This window comes from Xenia sp. Carnegie-2017, unplaced genomic scaffold (genome assembly GCF_021976095.1).
Source record: "Xenia sp. Carnegie-2017 unplaced genomic scaffold, XeniaSp_v1 HiC_scaffold_19, whole genome shotgun sequence".
Classification (NCBI taxonomy): Eukaryota; Metazoa; Cnidaria; class Anthozoa; order Malacalcyonacea; family Xeniidae; genus Xenia; species Xenia sp. Carnegie-2017.
This window is the reverse complement of record NW_025813481.1, coordinates 3,289,064-3,309,616: the sequence shown is the minus strand read 5'-3', so window position 1 is coordinate 3,309,616 and position 20,553 is coordinate 3,289,064. Positions and strand designations below refer to the sequence as shown.

At 34.4% G+C, this 20,553-nt stretch overlaps 2 protein-coding genes across 2 annotated transcripts in view; both read right to left on the bottom strand.

Annotated features, from left to right (window-relative positions):
* The window catches only part of LOC124437966 (AP-3 complex subunit mu-1-like), a 74,764-nt gene extending 59,440 nt beyond the window's left edge, over positions 1-15,324 (bottom strand). Inside the window, exon 1 of the mRNA XM_046987952.1 lies at positions 14,861-15,324. The gene's annotated coding sequence lies outside the window, so the exon portion shown is untranslated. The remainder of the gene's footprint in view (positions 1-14,860) is intronic.
* The window catches only part of LOC124438771, a 134,078-nt gene continuing 121,648 nt past the window's right edge, over positions 8,124-20,553 (bottom strand). Inside the window, exons 53-73 of the mRNA XM_046988969.1 lie at positions 19,671-19,718; positions 19,513-19,598; positions 16,770-17,039; positions 14,151-14,256; positions 13,776-13,888; positions 12,062-12,183; positions 11,748-11,826; positions 11,473-11,520; positions 11,278-11,310; positions 11,151-11,184; positions 10,993-11,072; positions 10,771-10,841; positions 10,650-10,698; positions 10,455-10,511; positions 10,164-10,230; positions 10,016-10,062; positions 9,899-9,946; positions 9,412-9,462; positions 9,124-9,171; positions 8,714-8,755; positions 8,124-8,144 (exon numbers count right to left, since the gene is read on the bottom strand). Of these exons, the coding sequence (XP_046844925.1) occupies positions 9,430-9,462; positions 9,899-9,946; positions 10,016-10,062; positions 10,164-10,230; positions 10,455-10,511; positions 10,650-10,698; positions 10,771-10,841; positions 10,993-11,072; positions 11,151-11,184; positions 11,278-11,310; positions 11,473-11,520; positions 11,748-11,826; positions 12,062-12,183; positions 13,776-13,888; positions 14,151-14,256; positions 16,770-17,039; positions 19,513-19,598; positions 19,671-19,718 (1,391 nt within the window). The 3' untranslated portion in view covers positions 8,124-8,144; positions 8,714-8,755; positions 9,124-9,171; positions 9,412-9,429. The remainder of the gene's footprint in view (positions 8,145-8,713; positions 8,756-9,123; positions 9,172-9,411; positions 9,463-9,898; positions 9,947-10,015; positions 10,063-10,163; positions 10,231-10,454; positions 10,512-10,649; positions 10,699-10,770; positions 10,842-10,992; positions 11,073-11,150; positions 11,185-11,277; positions 11,311-11,472; positions 11,521-11,747; positions 11,827-12,061; positions 12,184-13,775; positions 13,889-14,150; positions 14,257-16,769; positions 17,040-19,512; positions 19,599-19,670; positions 19,719-20,553) is intronic.

Genomic DNA, 20,553 nt, shown 5'->3' with positions numbered 1-20,553 from the left:
ATGAGGTTGAACAGGATCAAAAAATTTTAAAATGTCTCGTAGTACAAAGCCCTCGGTGCAGTCCAATCTTAATTCGTATGTAGTTCCCAAATAGGGAGGCACCCACACGTCGCAATGCATTGTAAATTGCAACTTACATGACAAACTTATTATAAACCACAAAGTTTAGGTCTACAGCGCGATGAATCTGTATCGAAAGAAAATCACAAGACGCACCAAGAATCAAATTCTTATAATCCGTCGGCCTTAGTTAGATAGTATACGAAAAAAGCGCATGATTGAATCTTTGGAAGCTTCAAAAGATATACATTTGATAAAAGTTGCATTTAATCTATTCAAGATTGCAGTAATGCAGCATAGATAATTGGTTAATGATAAATTATCTCAAAAGGTTCATTCTTCTAATTCTCATCAATAAGGTTCTTCACCTTTTGAAATAAACTTATCAGCCTATAACTCTAAGTATTGAAATCATTTCCAAGCATATTCTTTTTCCTAAGAAAATTTGCTTGCGTGTGCTCATAAGAGAGATTGAATATGCTGCTTTTACACCACTGGTCTTTTCAACATCAGGTGGTATGGGGAAAAAGACGGCAATTGCTTATAAACGGCTAGCTGATCTGCTAGCACAAAAGAGAAAGCTGCAATATGGCATCACGCTAGCGTGGATGCGTTGTAAACTGTCTTTCGTACTCATTAGGTCAGCAATTACTGCGATACGAGGAAGTCGATCTGCCTCAACTCGCGAACATACTTTAAATGTTGACCTAGGTTATTGGGAAAGTTGTCTTTACACTTGACTGTCCCTTTATCATGGATATTTTTAAACACTGATTTTAGTCATATTTGATTATTTGATTTAGTTTTTTAACATTTATATTTGTAATAGATAATAATGATCATAATAAAATACGTTTTCGTATCTAACTAGAATTTACTTTCTAGTTTTCACCATATTTTAGCATACGAAAATCTCTGCCAATATGAGTCCATGGTGAGCTCTTATAACAGATAAATGATCATTCATTTTCTCTATACTTTCTTACTTGATCTTGCAATTGTTTTGTAAACGCTTGTTTATTAACAAATTATTAAACATTTCATAACTGTAGAAAATAAAAAGTATTACGAGAAAAATTATTAATTTGGATATGATGATTGAATGGAATAGACCAAGCAGTGGCTAATAAAATAAACATCAAATCCACTTCATTTGAACAAATAAATTCACATGACGCATAACTATATGAAAGTCTCTTCACACGTCATAGACAATCTTGAAAACTTGTTATCAACGAGATTTAGTCCCAACGATATCCGTAACCTTATTTGTGGTTAAAAACGCAACAAAAAACTCCCAATGCCATTGAATTACTGTATAGTTATCGCATTTATATTTTTTATTTTTCCCAATAAAATAGTTCACTGTTATAAGTATCATCGGAGGATTTGTACATAGAAGTAACTCCGATGAGTTTGAAGAAGATCATGAAAATTCGGTCAAACTACGAATGTGTCCAGTTTAAATATATAATTATAATGACCAATTCAAAGCCATATAAATAAAATTGTTCATGTATCGTCTGTTTTGTCATATCAAATTAAAAAACAAATAAACACTTGGCGGAGGAAATAAGAAAGACTTATTCTAAACCATGAGCATTTCATATTTTTACTATGTCTCTAAAGTTAAACTACAGTATTTTGTATATCCTATAATTCTTCTTAAGTCGATATTTATTGATAAAACTTACTTTTTAAATTTGTCTTCGTTGTGAAACGTCTTCCTGCCAAATGATGTAACTTAGCGAGTGTCGGGATTTATGTATAAACGTTTGCAGGTAAATCCATGACGACGGTCGTCTACCAATGAAATTCCCTGAAATAGAAACGTTTAATAAATTGCCATGTTTATTTAAAAATTTCAATCATTAGTATTTAAACTAAAAACTGACACGCAGTTTTCTCTCTTTATAGGCCCGTTTACACGAGCAATTTTATTATAACAATTTTTATGCGACAAATACATTTGACCGTGTAAACGACACAACATATATGTAAACATATCTGTTCGCATGGCGATTGATGTATTGCGCCCATTGTAATAATGAACAGTTACATGTCCATACTTCATTTTACGACGTACTTTTAATGCAATGTTTGTGCAAAAATGGCGCTGACCAAGGCCGAAAAACTTCAAGCAGTAGCTATTATTACATCTCTAATGGTGCACGAAGTGAAAAAAAACGAAAGTCACGACGATGGTGGGTAAAACCGTGGAAAACTGCGCAGCGCCGATACGCACAAGGGTTAGCACAAAATTTAATTCAAGAGATCCGAGTGACTGACCATGATGTATTTAGAAATTTGTTTCGGTAAGTTAAGAAATGTGATAGTCTTTTTATTCATGCACTCTTCAAAATTAAGCCAGTCAGTGGATTGTACAATCAATTCATATTTTACGTTCTTTTTTTAATAATGAAATTTTCTTATTTTCTTTACTTTTATTTACAAATTATAATCTTTACTACTTTTAAGGATGGATTCCATTTTGTTTGATGAGCTATGTGAAAAGCTAACACCATTCATAGCAAAGAAAAAAAAACACTATGAGAGATGCTATATCTGTTCATGATCGCTTGTGTGTAACATTAAAGTTCTTAGCATCAGGATGCTCATACAAAGATTTGATGTACAGTTTCAGAATATCAGTTTCATCTATTTCAAAAATTGTACCTGAGGTCTGTGAAGCTTTGTATAATGTGCTGAAAAAAGAATATTTAAAGCCACCCACAACAAAACAACAATGGTTACACATTGCTGATGAATTTATATGCAAATGGCACTTTCCCATGCAGTTGGCAACATTGATGGTAAACATATCAACTTGTGTGCACCTCCAAACTCAGCCTCTGAGTACTTTAACTATAAATAACATTTTAGCATAGTCCTCTTGGCTATTGCAGATGCAAATGTTAAATTCATCTCATTTGATCTTGGAGCCCCTGGCAACCAGTCAGATGGAGGAATTTTTAAAGACAGTCACCTTACAAACATATGCAAGACATGCTATTTCCCACAAGCTGAAGAACTAAGAGATACATTATTGCCTATACCTTACTTTCTGCTTGGAGATGAGGCATTTGCTTTGAATGAAAATCTAATGCAACCATATCCACACCAGACTGCAATAGGTGATGAGAAAGTTTTTAACTATAGACTTTCACGAGCACGAAGAATTGTCGAAAATGCATTTGTATTGATGTGTAGTCGATTCAGATGTCTTTTGAGAACATTGGAGTTGGATGTTCCAAATGCAATGCAGGTGGTGAGGCCCTGTATGGCACTGCATATCCAAATCTAAATTGAGAGTCACTGATTATTTACAGCCAGCTCCTGAAAATCTTCCTCCCTACCAATGACGATGTACATAATATCGACTTCTTTATTATACACCACTCTCGTTTGATCCGGAACACGGACAATCGGTTGTCCGTTGTAAAAGTATTCCATGCTTTCTTCGTTAACTGTGGCATTTAGAGATTCTTGGATTTCCATAAATTGGACTCCGCCACAAAAGTCTTGTTGACGGTCATCCAAATTATTGACAACACCCGCATGAGCACAGGTCAAGGCATAGTACATATCATTCTTAAGGCAGAACATTGTCAATGTTCCAAAACTACTCTCGGTTCTTTCCGCTATAATTTTAGACAGCATTCGAAACTTTGCTTCTTTCAATGGTTTAGATCGTAATTCGATGTATTTCGGTGCTTTCCATTTTAACTTTTCATCGATCTCATTTTTGATAGCGTCCTCCGAATTTTCTTTCTCAAAATCAACTGTGACATACAAATGAGGAAACGGCATCTTCTTGTTTGGGCGAGTTATTTCATACTTCCCACTAAGCCACGACCAAATTAAACAAGAAACGATAACTATATATTGTCTAAAAACTATTTTTCGTAATGTTCCGACATGCACAGGTCAACATACATAATCGATATCCCATGAAAGAAAAATTACCTTTGGAGAGCCTTGTGAACGTCAGCTTTAATATTCTTACTTTTGTCTAGAAGTTTATGGAAGTTGTCGTCATGATTTGCTTCTAAATATCATAAAAATATAATTGATAACTTTAGTCACCAACATTAACTACGATGAAACTTCCATACGATAAGACATAAATAAGACTAAAAATTGACTAATCATACACATGGGATCATAAATTACTTTGCTCTAGATTCTGTGTCGAATTTCTCTTTTGCAATATCATCTATTTAAAAAGATCACAGCAGGAAATACACTAATAAAAAGATTATTTGAATGTTATCTTAGCGCTCTGCGTAGAGTGAATAAATATATGGAAAATTTACAAGTATTATTGTCGGAATAGAAAAAACTCACTATGTTTTGTTTTGTCAAACAGGAAGTATGTTTTTTTGTCATACAGAACAGTTCAATTTTTGTTTTGTCATACAGTGTAACACTCAGTATTTTTTGTTTTGTTATTACAGTGATTACCTCAAGTATGTTCTGTTTTGTCAATACAGTGTAGCTAATGCTAGTTCTGTTTTTCACTAGTGAAGCACTGTATGTTCTGTTTTGTCACTACAGTGTAGACAAACTATGTTCTGTTTTGTCACTACAGTGTAGACACGTATGTTCATTTTGTCACAGTAGACTCAATGTTCTGTTTTGTCATTACAGTGTAGACACTCAAATGTTCTGTTTTGTCACTACAGAGTAGACACTCACGTATGTTCTGTTATGTCACTACAGTGTAGACACTCACGTATGTTCTGTTTTGTCACTACAGTGTAGACACTCACGTATGTTCTGTTTTGTCACTACAGTGTAGACACTCACGTATGTTCTGTTTTGTCACTACAGTGTAGACACTCACGTATGTTCTGTTTTGTCACTACAGTGTAGACACTCACGTATGTTCTGTTTTGTCACTACAGTGTAGACACTCACGTATGTTCTGTTTTGTCACTACAGTGTAGACACTCACGTATGTTCTGTTTTGTCACTACAGTGTAGACACTCACGTATGTTCTGTTTTGTCACTACAGTGTAGACACTCACGTATGTTCTGTTTTGTCACTACAGTGTAGACACTCACGTATGTTCTGTTTTGTCACTACAGTGTAGACACTCACGTATGTTCTGTTTTGTCACTACAGTGTAGACACTCACGTATGTTCTGTTTTGTCACTACAGTGTAGACACTCACGTATGTTCTGTTTTGTCACTACAGTGTAGACACTCACGTATGTTCTGTTTTGTCACTACAGTGTAGACACTCACGTATGTTCTGTTTTGTCACTACAGTGTAGACACTCACGTATGTTCTGTTTTGTCACTACAGTGTAGACACTCACGTATGTTCTGTTTTGTCACTACAGTGTAGACACTCACGTATGTTCTGTTTTGTCACTACAGTGTAGACACTCACGTATGTTCTGTTTTGTCACTACAGTGTAGACACTCACGTATGTTCTGTTTTGTCACTACAGTGTAGACACTCACGTATGTTCTGTTTTGTCACTACAGTGTAGACACTCACGTATGTTCTGTTTTGTCACTACAGTGTAGACACTCACGTATGTTCTGTTTTGTCACTACAGTGTAGACACTCACGTATGTTCTGTTTTGTCACTACAGTGTAGACACTCACGTATGTTCTGTTTTGTCACTACAGTGTAGACACTCACGTATGTTCTGTTTTGTCACTACAGTGTAGACACTCACGTATGTTCTGTTTTGTCACTACAGTGTAGACACTCACGTATGTTCTGTTTTGTCACTACAGTGTAGACACTCACGTATGTTCTGTTTTGTCACTACAGTGTAGACACTCACGTATGTTCTGTTTTGTCACTACAGTGTAGACACTCACGTATGTTCTGTTTTGTCACTACAGTGTAGACACTCACGTATGTTCTGTTTTGTCACTACAGTGTAGACACTCACGTATGTTCTGTTTTGTCACTACAGTGTAGACACTCACGTATGTTCTGTTTTGTCACTACAGTGTAGACACTCACGTATGTTCTGTTTTGTCACTACAGTGTAGACACTCACGTATGTTCTGTTTTGTCACTACAGTGTAGACACTCACGTATGTTCTGTTTTGTCACTACAGTGTAGACACTCACGTATGTTCTGTTTTGTCACTACAGTGTAGACACTCACGTATGTTCTGTTTTGTCACTACAGTGTAGACACTCACGTATGTTCTGTTTTGTCACTACAGTGTAGACACTCACGTATGTTCTGTTTTGTCACTACAGTGTAGACACTCACGTATGTTCTGTTTTGTCACTACAGTGTAGACACTCACGTATGTTCTGTTTTGTCACTACAGTGTAGACACTCACGTATGTTCTGTTTTGTCACTACAGTGTAGACACTCACGTATGTTCTGTTTTGTCACTACAGTGTAGACACTCACGTATGTTCTGTTTTGTCACTACAGTGTAGACACTCACGTATGTTCTGTTTTGTCACTACAGTGTAGACACTCACGTATGTTCTGTTTTGTCACTACAGTGTAGACACTCACGTATGTTCTGTTTTGTCACTACAGTGTAGACACTCACGTATGTTCTGTTTTGTCACTACAGTGTAGACACTCACGTATGTTCTGTTTTGTCACTACAGTGTAGACACTCACGTATGTTCTGTTTTGTCACTACAGTGTAGACACTCACGTATGTTCTGTTTTGTCACTACAGTGTAGACACTCACGTATGTTCTGTTTTGTCACTACAGTGTAGACACTCACGTATGTTCTGTTTTGTCACTACAGTGTAGACACTCACGTATGTTCTGTTTTGTCACTACAGTGTAGACACTCACGTATGTTCTGTTTTGTCACTACAGTGTAGACACTCACGTATGTTCTGTTTTGTCACTACAGTGTAGACACTCACGTATGTTCTGTTTTGTCACTACAGTGTAGACACTCACGTATGTTCTGTTTTGTCACTACAGTGTAGACACTCACGTATGTTCTGTTTTGTCACTACAGTGTAGACACTCACGTATGTTCTGTTTTGTCACTACAGTGTAGACACTCACGTATGTTCTGTTTTGTCACTACAGTGTAGACACTCACGTATGTTCTGTTTTGTCACTACAGTGTAGACACTCACGTATGTTCTGTTTTGTCACTACAGTGTAGACACTCACGTATGTTCTGTTTTGTCACTACAGTGTAGACACTCACGTATGTTCTGTTTTGTCACTACAGTGTAGACACTCACGTATGTTCTGTTTTGTCACTACAGTGTAGACACTCACGTATGTTCTGTTTTGTCACTACAGTGTAGACACTCACGTATGTTCTGTTTTCTCATTACAGTGTAGACACTCACGTATGTTCTGTTTTGTCACTACAGTGTAGACACTCACGCATGTTCTGTTTTGTCATATCAAGCTAACAAACTAATATAAATGATATCAAATCGCGAGTATTTTATGTTCCCACAGGCTGACTACAATTTTATTGTGTCACTGATGTATTTTGAATTTTTCTAAAAATGTTTAAAACTACAATTAATATTGCGATTTAACTGGAAAACTTACTTTTCAATGCGACTTTTCTCTAAAACTCTCTTCCTCTCAAACGAGATAAAATCTCTATAGGCAGGAACTATGAGCCAATGTTTGCAGATAAATCCATAACGACCGTGAAGACTACCAATCAAATTCCCTGAAATTAAAAATTCAATAAAATATTGTAAAAGTCATATGATATTCAAAACTGCCATGCAGCTGCCTCATATGATCGTTTGGCATTTTTTGTAAATGAAACAACAAGTTGATAAACTGAATGATCAGTTTCCGCAGACAGAAATTCATTTTCAGGAAGAACATAATTAGAAATGTTGACAACAGATAAAACTTTGATCGAAAAAGCTCTTACAAACTTAGAAACAATACCCAATTGCAATTTGGGAACGCTATGTATCATAAACGAGAATAAAAACTTTACATACGTTTAGGAAATCCATACGCTCTAAGTACCCAAGTAACACCAGAAAAACAGAAAGAATTGAAGCCACGTTGAATAATGGAATGTCAACTGCTTGTTCGGACCAGCAACTCCATATGCTTAAAGCAGCCATGTAACACTAGAAAAATAACAAGAATCCAAACCATGCTAAATTTTTTGGAAAAATGTACAAAATTTTCAGCTAGTGGAAACAAACTCTAAAGCTTGATTCCCATTTTGTACTAAAAACTACTAATAACTTTAACAAGTCAGATTTTTCCTCCCTTCACATTTAGAATGGTTCGCTTTTTAACATTGCACACTGCACTAACAGTGACTGCACAGTTGCTCCAAGTGAAATTTTTCTCTGAATATAACGTGCTGCAATATAACATAACTTTTTTGCTTGTACAGTATTGCTGCATTGACGCAATTTTATTGTTCAACATCGTTGAAGATTGCATTCACAACGTTTCTTTTTATTCCATGGTAAAGTTCAATTGCCACTGCAGTCCCAGCAGACAATACATTTTTTTTGTCAAACATGCATACATGTTGAAAAAAACACAACAACTTGAATTATCTTTTCGAAAGCTAATCAAAATTTGTTCTGTCGAAGGATTAGGAAGGAGATTCGCAAATTGTTAACCATGCGTAAATGTTGTGTTGTGCTTTTACTCAACAAAATTTTATGTTCTTATCTTATACCGTCCAGCTGTTGTGTCTTGACTCCTTTCATAGCTTGTAGTTCTAAATTACATCAGAAACCATATAACATTAGTTGGACTCAAGTCATCTGTTCAAGATTAAAATGAACACCAATTTGTACAACAAACCACGCAAAGTGTACCCCTACATACACAACAAACCATGCAAAGTGTACCCTTATGTGTACATCAAACCATGCAAAGTGTAGCCCTACATAGACTACAAACCATGCAATAAGTACCCTTATGTGTACATCAAATCAAGCAAAGTGTACACCTACATACACATCAAACCATGCAAAGTGTACCCCTACATACACAACAAACCATGCAAAGTGTACCCTTATGTGTAAAACAAACCATGCAAAGTGTACCCCTACATACACAACAAACCATGCAAACTGTCCCTACCTCGACTTTCAATCCCAAAGCCGCAAATGAATATATTTTGAAATTTAACTAAAGAAAAGAATGCTACCGATGAATAAAGGCGAAAGGGAGACAGCTTTCTACAAATATATGATGGTACTGTTGCAGGCTGTTGCATGTTGATGATTAAGGAGTATTGATAAATAAATCATGTTTGAGGGAAGTTATGTTAACTTTGTATCATAGAGAACGTTTGGTTTGGGAATTATTTTAGTATATCATTCAATTATAACTGGTTTTATATACGTTACTCAGTAAAAAACCACTTACGAATTCAGTTGGTGTTTCTTACAAAGGTGGAACATCGCTTTTTAAAGATATCTGAAATATAAACAATGAAAATTACACAAAAAGAAAGAAATTAAAAGATTATGGAGGTATGCATTAATTCTTTTCATAAAAAAAAAACAACAAGAAAATCAACAAAGATTATGATAAGAAGCAGTATACTACAGAAAACGAACATACAGCAAGAATTTGACGACAAGTTGTTTAACTATGGTAGGAAATCAGATCTTTAGAAATGAATACTAAAGTGGAAGGGGGATAGTACCAATTTTCAGAAAAGAGAATAAAATTTAAGAATATAACTACAGTGATAGCGACCTGTGAAGATCGACCTTACTTTACTTCGTGAGCAAAAAATGTTGTGAAGCGAGATCTTGCAAAAAATTTGAAAATATTTTCTTCAAAAACATGGCAAGACGTCTGTAAATCAACTGAGACGGGCAAAAATTAAAAAAAAAGTTTCAATTACATTTCCTTTGATGTTAGGTGACGGTGTCTGAGATTGTATTTTACCGATCTAAAATTGTTTAAAGTAACGTTAGATTCACATAACCACGTGATCGTGACAATTTCCTCATGAACCTACCTCCCATGAAAGCTCTTTTTTGATTGGATCAAATGAATAGGTACCAACTGAAAACATGGAACACAAGTCATAAATGTTGATGGGAAACGTCAATGAAGAGCAATGAAACATCAGACTGTAATGTTTAATATTTTATGAGTGTTTTTACCGTTTGTAGTCAAGTTAAGGTTGAGAACTTGTTTAGGAAATGGAACAGTCACGACAACATTCTCGATCTAAATAAAATATGGAAACAATGAGTGAAAAGACTTTACAAAAGTTAATGTATACAATATTTGACTTGGTATGATGACGTTAGGACGATATAGTTAGTTTTATACAAAATGCTTCGAGATAATACGTATGAAAAAAATGGACTAGTTTAGGTTATATCTTTAAGTTTATAAATGCAAGAAGATGCAACAACAGTTAATAAATTGACATGATTATAAATACATACATTTTTACCCATAACTGGTTTTGAACTTATCGACAATTCAAATCGTCCACTTCCACCCTGAAACAACGAAGTAAAAGACGATCATCGAATCAATGTTTTGAACAGTAGTACGAATTAAAACGCAGAAAAATCAAACACTTTAATTTATTACAATCAATAAAAAATATTTTAAAATAATTTCAACAGTTGATAAACCTCTTGAAACAAGACACGAGGCTTTGCAAACAATGGTAGCATACTTACTCTAAATAAAAAACAAAAAATACCATCAAAATAGACAATTTCATCATGAAAATATAACTGCTAAAACACCCACCCGGTTGCCACGTTATATGATATTAAACGAAAACGACCATCCGGGGGGACGAATGACAAAATTCGTTCAGACTAAAATACACAGACATTTGAACGCGGTTTTAGTGCAAGATTGAAAGAAAAGTGTTCAATGTAAAAAGCCAATTGTTATTAGTCATATTAAGAATAATTTGTGTTGACTTCGACCAGAGACAATCCATATTCAACATTCACACTTACGTACCTCCCATCTTCTGAAGCGAAGACAAGGATGAAAACTGACATCTTCAAGGATACGAGGATTTGTAAAACACATGTTGAGATCTATAATTAATACAAATCTTTAATCTACAGATAAATTCAATTTTAATCTATAGATATAACAAAGTGTCGTAAATATACCAGGCATGCCAGATAATTTACAGTTGCAGTCAATCTGAAAGAACAAAGTTGAAAAAGGTGAAAAAATCTTTAAAATGTTGTACTAGAGAGTACATATAACAAAGTATAAAAAAAGGAAGGCACTTACAGTTCCTTGTATTTCTGAAAATATGGTGGAGCCCTACACAAAACAGAAAATTTTAGGAATTTAAACATGCCATAAGTTTTCAGTTCGTACATGTCCTTAGTTTTAATTTAACATCAAACAAAAACAACAAACATATTTTTGTCATACATCTTCCACAAAGGGAACAAGAAATCCAAAGTATTATAATGTTGTTACCTGTTTATCAATGATGGCATCAATGCTTTCAGCTACATCAAAATAAATCTATAACATAAACAGAATTAATTAGAAATACTTAGGACTAATTTGTGATGATTAGAATTAATTGGAACTAATTATGAATAATTAGAACTAACAACTAATTAGCAATATTTATTACAACTAATTAACAAAAGAAAAAAGTTCACTCATCACATTACAACTAAAACAAAGCATAAAAAAGGATTTTCTTTCAAATTTCTTAATGGAACATTGTGAATATAGCTACGTACCTCATTATTTGCATATTTTACACCAGTTCTCCTCCATGGAACATTGGACAATTGACCAGTTGGGAGATGACTGCTCATACTAGGAAAATATGAAATATTTAACATAAATTATATGTAGAATCATCATAAATGTGTAAACTAAAACAAATTAACTAAATATTGTAGTAAGTTGCATATAAATAACAATGCAAATATAGAAATGTTTAGTGGTTTCACGGATTTGCTTTATATTTATATCTGATCCTTATATGAACAACATATAGATCACTACATAAAAACATGGCTTGTATGTTTACTATAAAGAAGGTTCTTACTTGCTGTCTCCAGTCACTTTATTAACAACATTTCTAACTATACTAGGAGGTCTTATCAACTCTTTAAGGACAATTGACTCTGTAGCAAGAGGGAATCCACTATCCAACGTCTCTTCCAATAACTGAAGAATATAAAGATATAACATCATATTTTACATCACACAACAGAAAAAATTGAAATTCATCTATCAAACAGCTGGATTCTCTACAAAATATACTAATTGAGGAACTCCATTGGTTAGCATAAGTTGTGACGAAGTCGAGTTGTTTACAGTGACACACTGTTTGCGATTGAGTAGATAGCTCTGCAATAGCTTTACAACATTATCTGGAAATCCATATGATTCTCCTAGTAAAGTTAAGATCATATGGATTTCCAGATAATGTTGTAAAGCTATTGCAGAGCTATCTACTCAATCGCAAACAGTGTGTCACTGTAAACAACTCGACTTCGTCACAACTTATGCTAACCAATGGAGTTCCTCAAGGTAGCATATTAGGACCTCTACTGGTTTTAATTTTCGTCAATGATCTTCGCGAAGCTGTTGGATCGGACTCAACTATTCATGCTTACGCGGATGACATCACATTTAAAGCCAGCGCTAATATCGATAATGCACCATTGGAATTGGAACGACGTCTTCAAGAATACATGGATAAATTAAGTAAATGGTCTAGCGAAATGGGATGGTCCTAAACGCTGTTAAAACCAAAGCATTTATTATCACCGGAAAGAGGCTACATTCATCATTAGTTGATGGCAATCACCTGTAGTGACCCTTGATGGGGCCGAAATAGAACAAGTAACCTCTTATAAATTGCTTGGTGTAACACTCGATCAAGATCTTACATTTAGTGACCACATTTCTAGCCTAAAGGCTAAGCTTTCTCAGCGTATTGGTTTATTGAAAAAGATAAAGAGATACCTTCCAACAAAAGAAAGACTTTTATACTATAACGCCTTGATTAAACCCGTCCTTATGTACGGGAGCATGGTTTGGAATACCTGCGACGTTAAAGAACTCCACTGTCTCCTAAGGTTACAGAAAAGGGCTGCCTGAGTAATTCTTGGAGTAGACCCTTATTCTAGAAGTGTTGTAAACTTTAGTAAACTAGGCTGGTTGCCTTTTTTTGACGAAATAAAACTAAACAAATGTGCCATGATTTTTAAGAGCCTCAAATGCCATGTTCCTATTTATATCAAAGATTTGTTCAAGACGAACAGTTCTGTTCACAATAGGTCCACGAGACATGGCAATTTAAATTTAGTGTGTCCCAAATACCTAAGAAATAACGATGGTGGCAAGGCATTCAGTGTTGACGCAGTTAAGTTATGGAACAGCCTTCCCCATGATATCAAAAAAAAAGCCTAGTATAAATCTATTCAAAACAGCTGTGAAAAAGCATTTTATAAGCTCATATAAAAACCTGGACAACTTTGAAACAATATTAAGCAATAGCACACTACCTAACTTTAATTTTAATTTTTTATAAATTAATTTTATCTTTCTGAATATTTTTAATATGTCCTGCTATTTTTATCATAGAATTTTGTAATTATTTATATATTTATTCATTTATCAGTTTTTGTAATGCTGTATAATCTAGTTGGAGGGCCACAGGTTTGTCAGCTTTTTAGCTGTTACGTGTCCCCCTCTTCAAATAAAGTCCTTATATTACATTATATTATATTATATATATTATAATCTCAAACCTCATATACAATGACACAATTTTCTTTAATGATTGTTTCAGTACAGTAAGAGAAATATTCCTTGATTAAGTCAACCACTCGATGAAGAAATTCAATCACAAACAAAGGTGGAACTGGAAAGGAATGTTTTCAATTCATCAACAATAATAATCATGAAAGTGTTCACCACATGTTGATGATATGAAGGCTAAATTATTTTTACCTACCACTAAGAATGCATAATGCAATGCCTTTTGTTGAGTGATAACACTTCTTTGCAATGTAATGCATACTTTTTAAATTAAAACTAGCAATCAATCTCTTGATAGGAGTAGAGGCAATTGATTCAAAATAAACATTAATAAAACATTAACTAAACTTAATATAAACACAAACCTTCATTTTCAACAACAGAAACAAAGAAGAGATCATGGCGAAATATACTGATGAGATAACTGAATCCTGTTGCAATTACAGGAGGAATGTCTTCTGGAGAAGTAGCCTGAACATAAACGATGGTATTTAATTTGTTTAGGAGCATTTTTGTCAGACAAATATAACATGAAAACCGTTGATGAAAGTACCTTAAAACTTCTCAACTAAACAAGCACAAACAACAATTTACACATATATTCATTTACCTTTCCTAGAGCTTCAAAGAAATAATCACAAACAGAGCGTCCCAAAACACTTCTCCAATGTTTTTCCAGAAATATATCCCTAAATGTACATCAAAAACATCATATGACCTAGTGACTTACAGTAACCCATTTGGTGTAAAGTTGTGATAACTAAACAATTGAGGAAGCTGAAATCATCAAAAGGCATCATCCAACTGACTTCAACACTATTAAATGTACAGATATCAGGTAATATTGCACGATTTTCATGACATTCTTTATTTTTTCTGAGTATTAATCCTGTTCAATGTCAGCATTGTTCAGACTTTCCTTTAATATCATATTGAAACTAATCTCATCTTACCTCATTCAAATAATATTAAAGTACTTCTCACAATAATCATAAGCTGATACGCACAAAACCAAGAGAAGAGCTTTGAGAGCAAACAAATATAAAACCAATACATATTGTCACTACCGACTCACCCTGAATGGTTGATGATAAACAAACTGTGAATCATTGTAAAATCCACAGATAATAAAACCTATAAAAATGTATTTCTCCTTTACTTAACTAGCTTAATGGTTATAAAACTATTTTCATGTAAGTTCATTTCGTAAATATTTATTTTTATTATTGCCAACATTTTACCAACATTTAAAAGCCATGTTTCCACTTAAAAAAATTAAAATTTATGTAATCATCTTACTTGTCCCCAGACCACTGAAGTCTCAACGGCCTTTACCAGCTGCCTTACGCTGTCTCACCTAACTTATCTTTAATTATGGTCGTGAAGATTTTCGTCTCAATCTCATGATCCTAATTGATAACAGGTCAATGAATTGTAGGAGTCCCAAACAGTTATAAAATACCATGCACTAGGTACAAGGAGAGATGTTCTGTTTTAGTCGATTTTAATTTTGTTTAAAAAAACGTATTTCGAGATAGGAATGGACCGTGACTTCCTTCAGTTTTTTATGAATATGCTACTGAGTCCCCGGAATCTACAAACTTGCTAAAACCTTAAACATAGACTGCATTCTGGAAAATAACTTCAAACCCTGAGTTTAATTAATAAGTCTCATTCTACTCGCTACGAACGCCCTGCAGTGCGCTAGCTGTTCGAATTTTGAAAGCTTGTCATTTGCATCATACAATATGATTTATACCAAAATGCTGAAAATCTTCCTTCTTAACAATGACAATGTACATAATATCCACATCCTTATTAGACAACCCTTTGTTTGATAACGGACGCACTTTAGTGAAGTCTTGCTGGCAATGGTTGTTATATTTTTATGTTTAAAAGCGCAACATTGACTGGTAAAGCTGCTGAATGTATTGCCAACAATCGTTCTTTCAACCAATAACTTATTCTAGAAAGTTGGAGTACAAAACATGAACAAAAAGCATTAAATCAATTCACAACAATAAGTTTGGAAAATACTCTCAGGCTCATATCATTGACTAGGTTTGGTTCTTACATACACCTTGATATTTCGAGCAGACATCTCTTTTCTTCTGGGATTTTCTGTCGGTAGAACAAGAAAACAAGCCCAGAATTATATAATATACAGTTGCATATAAAACAATACATTCAACCGCAGGGGCTTCGAAAAGTTGTGTGTGTGCCATGTTAACTATGTGGTAATTCACAATAGTTAAACTAGTGTGATAAATTTTTTGATATTTGATTCGATTTTTTTCTTGTTTAACTGCATCACGTCACCCTAATTGAAAAGTTGGCACATCTGTATAAACCATGTATTCCATTTTTTATCAAATCTTATAAAAGATGCTCACAATCTAAAAATTGGAAGTTTCCGAGCGTACATAGCTTCCCCACTCCTGAGTCATTTTTTTTGTGGAGCTTAACAATCAAAAATTAAATAGATTGTGAAATAGTTTAATTTGTAATTTAAATAGGCATCAAAATAAAAATAATTTGATAAAAATTCTTCTTTCAAGACGAAAAGCTTATCATTAAATAAGTGATAACTCGCGAATAATTGCGAAAATTGTCTTTTGTAAGGCAAGGCATGAGAAATATGGATAAATTGACAAATTGACTTTGTACAAACAACGAAGTTCATTGTAGAGATGAATAAAACACGGGATGTAGTTCAGACTGTTGGCTATCCTGCTTTTAGTTTTCCCGTGTTTTTCTAAAGTTTTTTTTTTAGGGAAAATACCATAACATGGTGATTGACGTTTACAAAATTCATGCCCGCAAACATGAACGAAGCAACTTTTACGACCACATGCAACATTCAACTTGAGATATCAAAAATTATGAATTTTTGCCGTATCATAATGAGGACTTCGATATGGAGAAAATACAGAGATGTTCACTAAAAACTTCTAAAGACTCTGCACGATAAACTCTCTCATCACTTGCAGTGCAGCAGAGTCAAAGCCAACTATATCAAGCATTCTAGGATCATTTGGGTCAGCAATAGTGAAACCATTTGATGTCATAGCAACCAGAATGAGTTTAGCATCGTGAATCCCTGAATGCAGACGGTATTGTTGGAGAGCCTCCCTTGGATGAACATCGCCATGATGTGTTTCAGAGTTTGTGTAAACAATAAAAACATCAATCTTCAAATTTTTGTCAATGGCATAAAGCATCGGTTGAGCACAATCTGTTTTACCCATTGGAATCTGAAAAATACAATATAAAAACTCATGTTTACTCCACATACTTAATATCTTTCAAAAATAAAACACACACCTATTTTTCATGGTGCAGCATTTGTATATAATTATCATAACAAATAACTCCATCATCACCCACAGACAATTAAGCACCTCATTTTGGTCAGTATTACGATTATTTATATATTATTTATGCTAAACATATTTTTTTCAATGCCTAAAAGTTTTAATATTTTTTCCAATTAAAAGTATTTGTAGCTATTTTTTAAAGTTTTTTTAGTTCAAATAACAATTGCAACTTTTTATATTTGTCTTAATCAAAATCTCTTCCTCCTCCGACAATTATGACCTTATGATTCATGAAAGCCTTCTTATATCCAAACTTGAACCCTCTCTTAACACCCAAGGCAACTCAATCCCCCTTTACCTTCTTTAATATACCGCCATTTTCATTTAATTCCGTCATCTAAACTTCCTACTTCCCTCACATGTAATTTAACACCCTGTAATATATGCTTGTATTTAAAACCTCGTGTATATAAATTAACTCAAATAATCCGAAGATGTCTTAAGTTAAAGACGAAACGTTATTAATAAATCCTTCTCTATTTTATTATTGTGATGGCTTTTTTAAAAGTCTTATGTTGGGCTATTATGTTCATATTAAAATTCAATCACGCATATGATACCGGTGAACTTCCAGACGACTTTCTTCGCTCGGTCTTCATTGCGCTGCCTAAGAAACCCGGCGCTACCGAGTGCAAGGACCATCGTACCATCAGTATTATGAGCCACTCTGTGAAACTTCTCCTCACCATCATTCTTGAACGAGTCAGAACAAAACTGCGGCCTGAGATCGCAGATGAGCAGTTTGGTTTTATGCCCGATAAAGGCACAAGGAACGCCATTTTCACTCTTCGGATGCTTTGTGAGAGGGCTATTCAACATCAACAAGTGGTGTTCCTATGTTTCATCGACTACGTTAAAGCGTTCGACAAAGTTCAGCACGAGAAGCTCCTGAAACTTCTGCAAGAACTCAGCATTGATGGGAAAGACATTCAATTGATCAGAAATTTGTACTGGAATCAGGAAGCGGCCATCCGAGTGGAAGATATTCTTTCGGTTTGGATACAAATCTCGCGTGGTTTACGACAAGGTTGCGTCCAATCTCCCGACTTTTTTAATCTTTACAGTGAGATGATCCTCCGCACCATCATAGACATGGTCGGACTGAAGGTTGGCGGTGTGAATTTCAATAATCTTCGTTATGCGGATGACACTGTTTTGATTGCAACCACTGAAGAACAACTGCAAGCACTATTAGACCAGGTTGTGGAAGCGAGCGCTGAAATGGGCCTGACTATCAACTGTGATAAAACCAAATCGATGGTAGTCAGCAAACTTGCAGAAAAGCCCCACTGTTACTTGAGAATTGGCAACGACCATATTGAGGAGAAGGAAAGCTTCAACTACCTTGGAAGTCTGCTGACGACCGATGTGAGGTGCAAAAAGGAAGTGAAGAAGAGAATTGCTGTTGCAAAATTGAAATTTCAAGACTTGCGATCCATCTTTGTCAACCGAAACTTATCAATGCCACTCAAAATACGATTACTCAAATGCTACATTTGGTCAATCTTGACTTACGGCTGTGAAGCCTGGACTCTAACTGCTGACCTGGAGAAAAACTTAGAAGCAGCAGAAATGTGATTTTTGAGAAGGATATTGAAAGTGTCATTTATTGATCACGTCTCAAATGAAGAGGTTATGAGAAGAGCCGGTGTGAAGAGAGAACTACTCTCCGTAATAATTGAGAGACAACTTCGTTTTCTTGGCCACGTAGTTCGGAAGGAAGGCCTGGAATGTGTTGCGCTGCAAGGAAAAATCGAAGGGAAAAGAGCACGAGGCCGTCAACGCATAACGTATTTGGACAGAGTTAAGAAAGTTACCGGAATCGCCAACACTGCAGAAATCTTTGCCTGTGCTCGTAACCGTCAACGTTGGAGAGACATGGTAGCCCAAGCATGCATCATGCATGGCACCTGAACAGAACAAAATTCGCTTTCCGCCTGGCAAATCTCTGGCCACGATTTTAAATAGAGAAAAACAAATATTATTTTTACATTAACACTCGACAGGCTAAATTGATTATTTTATTGTAACGCACAAAATACATTAGTAAAGCAAAATACAGTTGACTACTCTACTGACCTTCATTTTTCTTCATAGTCATAAAATCAATACACTTTTCACAACCACATTCATTCTTTTTCTTTATTAACTCCTTTCTCAACAAGTCAGCAACATCTGCTCTTTTCATATCCTCAATCATCTTCAATAATTCGATAACATTGTGTTTTTCATCTTTGTTACTCCAGCAACTGATTATTTCCTCACAAGGGTTTGATGTACTTTTAAAATCTTTCATGTCACAATGAGAAAAGTTCATTTTCCCTGCCAAAGTGGAATATCCCATACCAACATCATTATTATCCATCATTTTTTTACAAATCAGACTGCAGGTAGCTGTGTTCATATCAAGGAATTTTAGCTTTCTTTGCAAGCACTCTGTTAATAAATAATGAAAATTTATTAAGATGAGATATATAGCACCAAATTGTAGCATCATGTGACCTTTACCTTTATCCTTTTGATCCAAAAGTCCAATTTTCTCTGTTTTTGGAACAGCTAAAATAAACATTGAGAAAAATTTATATCAATATTACAAAGATCCCTCAACTTTACTCCCCAGACCTCTCACTACACAATATACTCACTTGATTTTTCATTGATTATAAATTGAAGCAAAGCTAAGCTGTGTATATTGTCAAACCTAAAATACCCTAAACCGTAATTAGGCTGCATGAAGATACCAACCTTTACGACGTTTTCTTTCCTCCTCTTCTGTATTATCAAAACAAAAAAAGAAAAACAATTTTATGTTTACTTTTACACAAGATATATCTGATTTAGAACTTAACAGGGAAGTGCAAAAAGAACCGTTAAAAACGTGTGGCTTAATATAGGTATTTCATTATAAAAAATTGAATTATGCTTACTTCTAAACATGATTGTAAACGAAACAAATTTTATCATTAGTACAATGTAAGTTATACATGCAGTTGCAAAAGACAAATAAATTAATGCCTCCTACGTTTATTAAGTGGCAGAAATGGAGAAAAACATTAAAACCCTTTTTTTTGTGGAATACATTTGGTACCTATAGTTATAGTCTAGAGACAAGCAATTGAGGTAAAAAATACATTTTTAAAAAATAGAAAATAACTAATTGATTTAAAAGACCGTTTTCAAAAAAATGGTTTTCAGGATAGATGTTTTTGATGAAAAGTATAGAATTGTATAAACAGGGAAAACGTCTTATCATAAATTCACAGGTTATCACATAATTAAAATCGTAAAATTTTAAAACTTAGGGAGGAGTAAACATAAATTTAAAATTTCATCTACATACATGAAGGTCTACACCTGAAATGCACGAAACATATTGTAGCTATTTCAGTTG